We start from the raw sequence: 12,972 nt of genomic DNA on the forward strand, positions 1-12,972 counted from the left end.
TGTTTTGGACTATTTTGCAAAATGATGATTTTTCACAAATGGGAAATGCAATTTGGAAAATTCTTTTTGTAACATGTTTGTTTTCATGTTTATATACATTTCCTAAAGTTTCATTATTTTTGGACTTCATTTGTTATTTTTAACATATTTTCAAAAGTCTCAAAAATCTGTTTTAATATCAGTTTTCTGCTGTGTCAGTCTTCGGTCGACCGCACCGGTCGACCGTTCATTTGTTCTTTCGTCAGCATGCAGTAGAGAGTTGGTCGGTCGAGAGCTTTCTTCGGTCGACCGCACCGGTCGACCGACGATTGTCCAGAACAGTTCTTCGTATTTTTGCTCTCTGTTGGTCGACCGAAATTTCCGCCGGTCGACCGCCAATAGATCCGTTGGTTCCCAACGGCTATTTTTCTGAGCTGTTTTCCATCGGTCGACCGAATGCTTTCCATCGGTCGACCGACGAGATTTCCGGTCGACCGACAAAAGAGCCGTTGGCTCCTAACGGCTATTTCCTGAGCAGATTTCTGGGGGCTTTTCTGTCTTTTGTTTTGGGTGTTTTTGGCTGAGCTTTGAGTGGGTATATATACCCCATTGCTGATGTCTTTTAAAGTTATCCAAGAGAGTTTTAAAACAAGTTTAAGAAAGTTTTAACAAGGGTTTTAGTTTGATTTAAGTGTGTTTAAAAAGCTTTTAAGCAAATTGAGAGTTTGTTTTTGTGATTCAATTCTACAAGAGCTTGAGGAGATCATCTATTGGTGTTTGGGCATTCAACTATTCTCCCTCCAACTCTTGATATATTGAGAAGTTTTCTAAACTCTATTTCTAACTCTTTTATATATTTGATTATCATTGTTATTAAGCTAGAACTACATTGAGTTTAGTTTTGATTTATATCTCTTTGTTCACACACAACCTTTTGAGCTTATTGTATTTACATTCAAAGTATAATTTGGGGTTGTGGGTTTGTGACTAGGAGTTGTGCTTAATTGAGTTCTCACCTTGTTTAGAGAACAATCATTTGATTTATATTGTGCTTATTGTGAGATACACTTTGTAATACACTTGTACACCGAGAGGAGTGTGGTGAGAGTCGGGGATCGTCCTAAGAGGAGTGGCATCGGTTGACGAACCTAGGGAGAGGTTGTAACCGAGCACTTGAGGGAGACACGGCTAGGTCCAACACTTAGTGGGTGTAGAGTGTGATTGCAAGAGTGTGAGTTGTAGAGTTTTCGGTTAGCTAGAAAACCGAGTGTGTAGAAGTTCCGGCTTCCAAACCGGATTGTGATAGTGGATTTCTCCCCGGGAGTGGGGAGCGGAGACGTAGGACGGAAGGTCCGAACTCCGTGATCATATAGTGTGTTTGAGTTTGTCTTTGGCGCAATTGCTTATGCATTCATCTTATATCGCCAATTGCCTATACTTTGCCCCTATCACATTTGTAGTTAGATTGTTTACCCTTGTGTTAATTATATATCCTTGCATATATCATATTGTATATCTCTTTGGTAGGATATATCATCTTGTGCTAGTTTATATATCCTTGTATATATTTATCATATAGGATATATTTCATTAGTTTATATTGCCTATCCTAGCTCATATATCTTGTTGTATTTCATACTTGCTAGGATAGCTTGTTATTAGTTTTAATTGGCATAAAATCAGATTAGATTAGCATAAGACCCTAATCACCCCCCCCCTCTAGGGTCTAACAAAGGTGAGGAGCGGAGACGTAGGTTGATGGTTGACCGAACTCTGTGATCATATCTTATGTTTACGTTTGGTTTTGGCGTACTGTTCTTGTGCTCATTTTATATCGCCTATTGTCTCATAATTTATCATATATTATCTCATTGCTTATTGATAATCACATTTTATTATAATTTTATACCCTCATTATCTATTTTATATGAATAGATATACCACTAATAATTGTTTTTATCTTTTAATTGCAGGTTAATGAAAAATAAATCTCAAACTCTCATCTCTCAACAAAAACCCATTGATTAAATGAAGAAATGAAGCAAAGAAGCCCCTTGGAAAATTAATTTCCAATTTATCCAAAAGCCCAAGCTAATAAGAAGGATTAAAGCCCAAGAAATGACAAAGCTCAAAGTTAAAATCAAAATAAATACATGAAGAAATCAAGAAGCCCAAAAGCCCAAGCAAAAGCCCAAAATCCAAGCCCAAAAGCCAATGGAAGAGGAACTCTGCGGACAGCAACAGGAGAAGGGCAGGCATCGATGCCCGCATCGATGCCTGTATCGATGCCAGCATCGGTACCGGGCAGTTAGTTACGAATCTAAGGCTGAAATTTGTTGTTTTTGGATAAGATTTCAATCCAATGGCTCTCATTCACTGACGTTTACTATAAATAGGGGTAGAGAGTGAGGGGTTAGAGGTGTGAAAATTTTTGTAACTCCTTTTGGAGAGGAGGGCTACTCTTAATTGAGAAGGTCTTCCAAAATTATAACTTTTGTTGCAATTAATAATAATAATTTTTTACCACTTTAAATTATTCTCTTCTTCTCTTTGTTGGATGATGAAGATGAAGATGAAGATGGAGATTAATTTGAAGGTTTGTTTTTCTTATTTCTCTTTTATTGCTTATTAGTTAGATTTATTTTCATGCTTGTAATTAGATTTTATTTTCTTGTTTAAATAGCCAAGAGGCTAGAACCCTCTTGCCTTAGATTTATTTCATGCTCATAGATTAGATTTATTTTATGCTTATAGAGTAGATTTATTTTCTTGTATTTTTGTAATTTATTTTATAGTTTAGATTTTGTAATTTATTTTCTAGTTAGATTTTAATTTCTTGTATTATTCACCTTGAGGCTAAAACCCTCTTCGGTTTAGTTTTTCTTTTTGTTTATTTTTATTTTGTTTGATTCGCCTTTAGACTAGAACACTCTAGGGAATCACCATTTTCTAAGAAGTGGGTTCAATTTTAGATTACCCATATCTATAATTGAATCCACCATCTTTAATTTCTTATATTTTCTTTTATTCTTGAATTTTATTTTTTATTCTTGATTTTTATTTGTTTCTTGATTTTTCCTTCTTGCCTTATTGATCACATTCATTCTTTGTCACATCCACTCTCACTTACATTTTGCGCCTATTTACACACCATTTTCACTCTCCCAATCTCTTCACAATCACATTCACTCATTACTCCTATTTGTCACGCACACAACATAAGAACCGATTTTATATTTTCTCCTACAAAACACCTTTCTCGTGGGATCGATATCTTTATACTATAACTTGACACGGTTGTGCACTTGCAACATTTTTGGTATATGTTTATGCCACATCAAGTTTTTGGCGCCGTTGCCGAGGAGGGTGCTTAAGTAGATTTTAATTATTTTGGTTCTTTAACTTGTGTGTTTATTGTGAAGGAAACGCTTGGAGCTTGAAGATCGCGGATTGGAGAACTAGGATTTGAAGATTTGCTTCCGGGTAAGTCTTCTTTCTAGCGTTTTCAATTCCACCCCTTTTAGTTAGCTTCACAATTAGAGACAATTAGGATTCCATCTTTCACTTTGACATTTACTAACAAGATAATAAATTCAAATAATTTCCCCCTTCTCATTTGTTTGATTGTTAACCCTAATTAAAAAAAAGATTTTTTCTTTTCCATCCTTTTTAGTTGCTTTTAATACATAGGGTTGCATTTCATATTATTAGTAGGAATTCATCAAAGTGATTGTAGCACTTGATTTGGCACACACTCAAAACATTCTTAAGGGCAAAACCCATAATCAAGATAAGGTAAGGGATTTCATCACCCTTTCCTTAGCCCACAAATCACTAATTCCTCACTTCAAAAACCCAAGCCTTCTAAAACTCATTAGACGTTGGCCCCTAAGGATTCGAGCTCAATAAGGAACAAGAAATGCTTAAGTGAACCGGTTTAAGTTTTCTAGAATCGTAAAGCGCTCCGCAAGAAAAGAGGTACTTAATTGATCTTTGATCACCCTCTAGTACTATCCTTACCTGGCTAACTACCTGGGTAAAACTTTGATCTTTTCACTGTAGGAGTTTTTGGTTAGGAGCTGGTCTAGTTGAGTTAGGCTAAACCCTAGAATTAGAGTTGATTAAAAAGTGATTACTTTGATTTGTTTTAGTTAGGATTTTTCTTTTTCTTTATCTTCTCATAAAAAAAACTAATTTTTTTTTCTTTAAAAAAAAATTTAATAATAAAAAAATTAAAACGAAATATTTTGGTGTATGCAACAGTGGATTAGGGATAATACACGTCGATTAATTCGCTTTGAACCAATCATAGAAATGGAGCATCCTAATCCACCCGTTCTTCATGATATGTGCTATCCCATTAGGAATGCAATCCCCTCGTGCATTAGGCTCCCCGAAACAAATGGAATAAGTTTTGAGCTTAGACCGTAATACATAAACATGCTTCCCAAATTCCTTGGTAATGAAACAGAGGATGCATATATTTTTATTTTGGAATTTGAGGAAGTGTGTATTATGATTAAAATGAGAGAATTAACCGAAGATGCGATTAAGCTTAGATTTATTCCATTTGCTTTTAAGGATAAAGCTAAAAAATGGCTGTACAGCTTACCAACAAATTCCATCTCAACTTAGGATGAATTTGTCACCGTTTTTCTTAAGAAATTTTTCCCTATTCATAAAACGGTAAAGCTTAGGAACAGCATTCAAAACTTTAAAATTATCCCGGGAGAACCTTTTTGGAAGTATTTTGACCGATTTAAAGATCTTCTCATCCAATGTCCTCATCACGGTTTAGAAAAATGGCGATTGTGCCAAATAATTTATGAGGGATTAGATTATTCTGCAAAAACTTCCTTAGAATCAATGTGTCACGGGGATTTTATGAGGAAAAACGCTGATGAAGCTTGAGAGTTTTTAGAGAGTCTTTCTGAAAAAAACAATGCAATGGGAACACTGCGATGATAGGGTTTCATCAGTTCCCCAATCTAAGTCTAGTGGTCTTTCCTTAGAGTCAAACATTGCTTCTGAAGCGAAGATGGCGACGATTCTACGGAGGTTAGAAGCTTTAGAAATTAAGGAACGAGCTCCAGCTCAAATCAATAATATTTCTGCCTCAGGATGTCATAATTGTCAGTCTCCTACCCACGTTTCAGAGGAATGCCCTCTCCTAGGAAACAACAATGCATTAGAACAGATGAACGCTGTATTCCAGCACCCTAGAAATGATCCATTTTCTCCAACCTACAATCCAGGGTGGAGAAATCATCCCAACTTTGCATGGAATCAAGGAAATTCTCCCGGAACTCAAAACTTCACTCCCGCTTCGACCCAACATTTTCCTAGGGGAAACACAGTTCCATTCAATTCTCATTCACAATTTCAACAACCCAATCTGCCGTATCAAAATCAGTCTCCTCCTCATCAAGCTGTAATTCAAACTCCTCACAATCCAGATCAAGATAAACGTCTCAATGTCTTGGAAAGGGGTTTAGAAACCATAATTAAGGCCTCTACTCAAACCACGAATATGTTGACTCAAACATCTAGCACGTTGAATTCCTTCATGCAATCAACCGGACAAATGCTCAACTCCAACACTCAAGCTATAGCTAGATTAGAATCCCAACTTGGTCAACTAGCTAGTGCCGTGAGTGAAAGAGAGAAAGGAAAATTTCCGAGTCAACCCGTGGTCAACCCTAATAACACAGGATGCAGTTCATCCTATGAAGCTCAAGTGAATGCAATCCATTCACTTCGGTCAGGTAGACAGGTCGATAATCAAGTGAGAACTCCTCCAAGTCAAACTCCTGATCCTATACAAATTCCTTCTCCTTCTCCTTCTGATGAATCTATTCAACAATCACTCCCCTCAGATGACCAAGAACCTGAACCCGAACCTGAGCCTGCTTTTGATAGATTTAGACCGGTTGCTCCCTTTCCAGACAGACTCAGGTCTAGGAAACACTCTCCTCAGGAGGAGAAGATCCTAGAAACATTCAAGCAGGTTAAGGTCAATATTCCTCTCTTAGATGTAATTGAACAAATTCCATCTTATGCTAAATTTTTAAAAGAATTGTGCACTAAGAAGAGGAGAATAAATGTCCCAAAGAAAGTCTTTTTAGCCGCCAATATCAGTGAAATACTATCAAATCCCATACATTTGAAACGTAAAGATCCAGGTTTTCCCCCATCATTTCATGTATCATTGGTAATACTCACATTGATAAGGCGCTTTTAGACTTAGGGGCCAGTGTCAATTTGCTTCCATATTCAGTCTATCAGCAATTAGGTCTAGGTGTACTGAACCCAACCAAATGCACCTTACAGTTGGCTGATAGATCTATCAAGGTCCCTATGGGTGAGTTAGAGGATGTTCTGATTAAGGTTAGAGATTTTATTTTTCCAGTAGATTTTGTAGTCTTGGAAACACAGCCTGTTTCCAATCCCAAAGGACAGAAACCTGTCATCTTAGGACAACCCTTCTTAGCCACTTCTAATGCTCTCATCAACTGTAGAACTGGTCAAATGAAGCTGTCCTTTAGGAATTTGACTGCTGATCTTAACATTTTTAATCCAGGGGACCAACCAAATAATCAGCCTCTAGAAATAAACTACATTCAGGAAAGCTCAGAAGAAGAAGAAGAAGAAGAGTCTGATTTGAGTTTTGAGGAAATTTTTGATGAAGAGTTAGAGTTTTTAGAAGAAGCAGATCAGGTCCTTGAGAATAATAAAACTGTGTTAAACATTTGCTGCTTTGAATTAAATTTTGAAGAACTCTTTCTTGATGAACTTAGATTCTTGGAGAATAATCAACAACCAAATTTTCAGAACTTCACAGAAGAATTGGTTGTTAGAAAACAAAACTTCACAGTACAAGAGTCTAAGTTCATTAAGAAATGCAAAATGCATGACACCAACAATATCTACCTTACTTTGTTGCAAGAATTACTGAACACCCCGAAATGCTTGGAAATTCACATTATTGATTATATCATTCTGAATTTGTTTAAAATCCGGGGAAGAATTTTCAGCAATAAGGTAGGATTCAATGTAGAACAGGAACTCTTCATGTTGAATATTTCATTCTACATTGTTTATTTTGTTTATGTCAGAATAATAAAAATAATTTATTCTTCTCTCATTTGAGAGTTTCTTGTTCAGTTGTAAAAAAAAAGAAAAAAAGAAAAAAAAAAAAGAAACAGAAGAATAAATTTTTGATTTCATCCTCCTCAGACCAAAGATAATTGCAGATTTTTATCAGCCGACCAAATGTAAGTGCTTCACTTCTTATCTGCTTTACTTTATGCATCATAGAGTTTGCATTGAGGATAATACAAAATTTAGGTGTGGGGGTGAGATTAGTTATTTTTCTCTTTATTTTACATTTTTAGTTACTTTTTTCCCTTTTTCTTAAAAAAAAATTATAAAAATATCGTCACTTGCCAAATTGATAGAGTTATGTAATAATTGATTTATTTGATAAATTTGAAATTTTCTAATCCCTAATTGGTTATTTACTTAAGTTCACCTTTTATGATAACTCTAAATAAATTTCCTAAGAAATGATTTTCAAAGTAGTATACTTTACTTAAGCCTTAACTTGGACTTTTATTTAAAATAATGAATTTTTTACATGCCTAACTTAGAGTTGAAAATAATTTTTCAAAATGTCTTGATTTATATATTTTTCAAATGGGCACCAAAAAGAAAAAAAAAACTCTTGAATTCAAGGTGATTCTATCTTATAAAGCCTAAGCTGACCGAGTAATTAAGCCCAAGGAGTATTTTCATACTTAATGACCTAAGCCCATTTGGGTTGGGATCCATTGGCCCAAAACTCATTAAATGGTCACTTAGAAAGCCCGTTAAAGTAAAAAAAATCACCAAGGAAGAAAGAGTTAAAAAAATAAAATAAAAAGAAAAATAATAATTTTTTTAAATGGTTTATAGTTGTATATATGGTCTTGGAAAATATTTTAAATCAAGCAACTTGAAAATTATTTAAAACAAAGAGTTAGCATGTTCTTTTCAAAACTTTTAAATTAAATTTCTAAGTTTGGCTTGGTTTTGTATTGCTACAATGAGAAGATTTTCTTGAAAATATACCTTAAAGTTATATATAAAAAAGTTTTCTTGGGTGATAACTAGCTCCAATTAGATTATCTAAAGTTATCAAGTGAATTTAGTTATTTACTGACTTCTTTAATTTGGCAAGTTGACCTAATTTTATGGGTATATTCACTGCAAACCCTCACGAGACTACAACTCGTCCACTAGGGTAACCTAGGGGTTTAAAGACTTGTTGTATGCGCTAAATACAACCGCAATTCCTGCGAAAGTGAGTTGGGATTTTCTTTTTCTTTCTTTGCTAGAGGACTAGCAAAAGTTTAGGTGTGGGGGTATTTGATAATCACATTTTATTACAATTTTATACCCTCATTATCTATTTTATATGAATAAATATACCACTAATAATTATTTTTATCTTTTAATTGCAGGTTAATGAAGAATAAATCTCAACTTCCCATCTCTCAACAAAAACCCATTGATTAAATGAAGAAATGAAGCAAAGAAGCACATTGGAAAATCAATTTCCAAATTATCCAAAGATTAAAGCCCAAGAAATGACAAAGCTCAAAGTTAAAATCAAAATAAATACATGAAGAAATCAAGAAGCTCAAAAGCCCAAAATCCAAGCCCAAAAGCCAATGGAAGAGGAACTCTGCGGACAGCAACAGGAGAAGGGCAGGCATTGATGCCTGCATCGATGGGGGCATCGATGCCCGCATCGATGCCTGTATCGATGCCAGCATCGATACCCATATCGATCCTGGTATCGATACACTGGACAGTTAGTTACGAATCTAAGGCTGAAATTTGTTGTTTTTGGATAAGATTTTAATCCAATGGCTCTCATTCACTGATGTTTACTATAAATAGGGGTAGAAAGTGAGGGGTTAGAGGTGTGAAAATTTTTGTAACTCCTTTTGGAGAGGAGGGCTACTCTTAATTGAGAAGGTCTTCCAAATTTATAACTTTTTGTTACAATTAATAAATTTTGTAGTTTAGATTTTGCAATTTATTTTGTAGTTAGATTTTAATTTCTTGCACTATTCACCTTGAGGCTAGAACCCTCTTGGGTTTAGTTTTTCTTTTTGTTTATTTTTATTTTGTTTGATTCGCCTTTAGGCTAGAACCCTCTAGGGAATCACCATTTTCTAAGAAGTGGGTTCAATTTTAGATTACCCATATCTATAATTGAATCCACCATCTTTAATTTCTTATATTTTCTTTTATTCTTGAATTTTATTTTTTATTCTTGATTTTTATTTGTTTCTTGATTTTTTCTTCTTGTCTTATTGATCACATTCATTCTTTGTCACATCCACTCTCACTTACATTTTGCGCCTATTTACACACCATTTTCACTCTCTCAATCTCTTCACAATCACATTCACTCATCACTCCTATTTGTCACGCACACAACATAAGAACCGATTTTATATTTTCTCCTACAAAACACCTTCCTCGTGGGATCGATATCTTTATACTATAACTTGACACGGTTGTGCACTTGCAACATTTTTGGTACATGTTTATGCCGCATCACTTATCCTTGCATATCTTTCTTGCATATCATATTGCTAGAATATTGCATTCTAAGTTTTTATTTGGCATCAAAATCAGATTAGATTAGTAATTATCCTATTCACCCCCCCCCCCTGCTTTCTGTTCATAGCCCTTCACTACAAGCCTCGCCTTGTAGCGTCTCTGTCCATTGGCTTCATCCTTGACCTGATAAATCCACCGATTATGAAGAGCTTTTCGCCCTCTTGGAAGCTTTACGAGCTCCCTAGTCCCATTCTTTGTCAAGGATTTCATTTCTTCCTCCATGGCAGACTTCCACTCACCTTGAGCTTTGTCGATCTGCTGTACCTCCTCATAGCTCTCTTGCTCACCACTGTCACTCAGGAGAAGATAATTCATAGTGGAAATGTACCCCACCTTGATTTTTCTCCCTAATTTTCTCCTTAATTCCCTCAAAAGTCCCCTCCTAAAATTCTGTAATCCCCTCCTCAATTCCCTCATCATTTTCCGCTTGGTGTTTCCCCCTGATTCCCTCAAAAGTCCCCCTCTCTCACTCTCATTCTCTCTCTCTCACTAATACGCTCTCTCTCCCTCAACACCGTTCTCTCTCTTCCTCTCTCTCTCTCTCTCTCTCTCTCTCTCTCTCTCCATCACAAACACTAACAAACCCCATCAGCTCCGACCACCCGAACCCTGCTCGCCATCTACCCCAACAACCAACGCTACCAACGCCCTCCTCTCGCGCCGCCCAACCTCAGTTGTGAGCCAGCTCCATGCGGCCCTGTCGCCAGCGCTCACCAACCCTGCACCTTGGCTCGCACCCAGATCCGTGCCCAGCCAAGCTCCCTCTTCCCCAACTCGCCATCACCTCCCCTCTCGCCACCCGACCACCCAGATCTGCAATGCCGAGCCTCCATCTCTGTCTCTTCAACCTCTCCTCCAAACTCCTCCGAGCCTCCCAAACCGCCTCCTCCCTCGCTCTAGCCACCACTTCGCCCTCCTCCGTTCCCTCCAAGCTCCGTCTGACCCGCGCTCAGCCCAAGCCCGCTGTTCCTCGTCTCCTTGAGCCGCTCTTCCTCTTCTCTCAGCCTAACCTCCACCCGTTCCTTGTCGCTCAGTCCAAGCCTCGACTCAGCCGTCGCCCCTCCGACAAGATCCAACGCCACATCGCCCGCTATCCAACTCTTCCCCCTCGTCGCCATCAACTCCAGAGCCGCCGTACCACACCCGCAATGGTGTCGTCACCTCGTTCACAGGCCCTTGGCCTCGTAAGAAAGATCCCTTTTCTCATTTGATTCGTCATTACAATTTTTAGATCCGTTATGAATTTAATTAAGTTTATGCATAGATTAGTCTGCGATATGATTATGTTGTAGCATATTTATATTGTGATATTCTACGTAGGATTGTTTGATAAATGATATTAAATGATGAGAAATATTTTTCAAAATAGAAATGGTTACTGTTCATACAGAAAAAAAAATATGTTTAAAGATTATTTTTAGAATAATTTTGAGGATAAATAAATTTAAAGAAATTATTTTGGAAAAGATTATTTCTAAATTATATGGATGCTGCTTATAATTTATGATTCTTAGATTTAATTATTTGACATGCCATGATATCGTTGCACAAGATTGGTTGTATTTATTTACTATTTCCTTGTTACAATTAAGAACCATTAGTAGTTCATGACTTAGTGGTTTTGCGCGTCATGAACAAGACTTAGTGACATGTGTGTGCGCGTTGACTAACTTAGGATGTGGACCAGAGATCTATTGTAGGTCATATTTGTTGACTTAGAAAAACAAGAAGAGTTGGGATGGAAAAGTCATAGTTCATGTGATCGGATATGGTTGTTGATATATCTTCCAAGCTCGTAGCAGTGAATCGGTGTCGTCACTAGGGTTGGTTTGTTGGGTCAAAGTGAATCGGTGTCGTCACTTTGGTCAGTGAAATTTATTCACCCGAGTTTTGCTTGAGTTCGGACTAGGCCGAAATCGGATTGTGTGTAGACCTCTAGTCGAATGTGTAGCGGGATTGGATGTACGTAGGGGATTTATGAACAGTCAGTCATCCGAGAATATGAACGTTGACTCTATGTGAGATATGAACCAATGACCTATTATAGGATGGCTAGTTGCATGACCTCGTTACCCAGTTAATTTTTTTTGTTATACTCTAGTAATGGTTTGCATCTAGACTGTTAGAATTCTAGTCGTATGTTTCTATTATTATTACTGTCATTGCATTGGGCATTCGACCCTTTCTATTCTCCCTTGTGGGATCTTGCCGTGTGCCATGCACGCTGACGTGCTCTTGTTCTCTCGGGTTATACATCAGATTTAGAGGACGTACAGGTCCAGCTTGGAGACACGCCACAGTCAGAATATCCTCAATAGGAAGTTTTGCAGATAGAGCTAAAGAAGAAGCCGAAGCTTAGCTTTATTTTATTTTATTTTTTTCCTTTTAGTCGGTTGATGGACTTAGTTTACTTTTATAGTATTTCCTTTCTATCTCTGTTGGACGATGTATTTTCATTTTTCTTCAGTATTTAGTTAGTCTGTTTTGTAATAAGGGCATGATTGACCCGAACCTTGTGTCTCGGATGATATTTTATTTGTGATATGGATCATTTCTGTTCTAAGTTGTTTATTATATTCTTGCTAATTGTGATCGAGGATCTGTGACTTCGCATTTTATTATTTGATGCTTAACGTATTAGATTGAATAGAAAGGGTTTAGTATTTATTTCTCCTCAATCAAATATGTCGCATGCTTGTTCACGTCCCGATTCCTAGGTATTTTGGAAAGCAGGGCGTGACAAGCTGGTTTGGCCTGGTTTGATGTTTTAGATCTATCTTGTGATGTTCGCAGTGTTTTTCTGGTGTTCATCTAAAATTTAATGTTTATCAAATGATATACGAGGTGGAAAATTGTGAGCGAGACACCTGAAAGTGTCTCGCTCATGAGTGTCTCGCTCATGCGAGACACCCAAGGTGTCTCACCACCGCGAGACACCCTGAGGTGTCTCGCCACCCGAGACACCTCAGAGTGTCTCGCGGTGATCCGAGACAGAGCAGGTGTGGATCCGAACAGCGGGTTTTCGGGCAGTTTTTTTGACATGTTTTCTTTGGTATTGTAGACGGTAAAAAATACCTCTATGGGTCTACAGGGAATTTGTCTACGAGAAGAGTTCGCACGCCCAGTTCTCTGACACGAACCTAAACCGCGTAGACGTCGACTGGGCTCAAATCCAGGTTCGCCTAACGGTCGACTCGCCAGCATGAGTCAGGAGCGATCAGGATGGCGGAAATTTGCTCTTCGCTCAACTCGCCTGCCCGAGTTCGGAGTCGAATCCGCCAGCAAGCCCCAAAACCGTCAGTACAGCTGGGTATCCAC

The 12,972-nt window shown here is 37.4% G+C and overlaps 1 protein-coding gene across 1 annotated transcript in view; it reads right to left on the reverse strand.

Moving 5' to 3' along the window:
- Nucleotides 1-10,074, reverse strand: part of LOC109820867 (disease resistance protein RPS2-like) — a 27,105-nt gene extending 17,031 nt beyond the window's left edge. Inside the window, exon 1 of the mRNA XM_020387063.1 lies at nt 9,696-10,074. Within this exon, the coding sequence (XP_020242652.1) occupies nt 9,696-10,074 (379 nt within the window). The remainder of the gene's footprint in view (nt 1-9,695) is intronic.

The sequence above is a fragment of the Asparagus officinalis genome, chromosome 8, assembly GCF_001876935.1.
Source record: "Asparagus officinalis chromosome 8, Aspof.V1, whole genome shotgun sequence".
NCBI classification, from domain to species: domain Eukaryota; kingdom Viridiplantae; phylum Streptophyta; class Magnoliopsida; order Asparagales; family Asparagaceae; genus Asparagus; species Asparagus officinalis.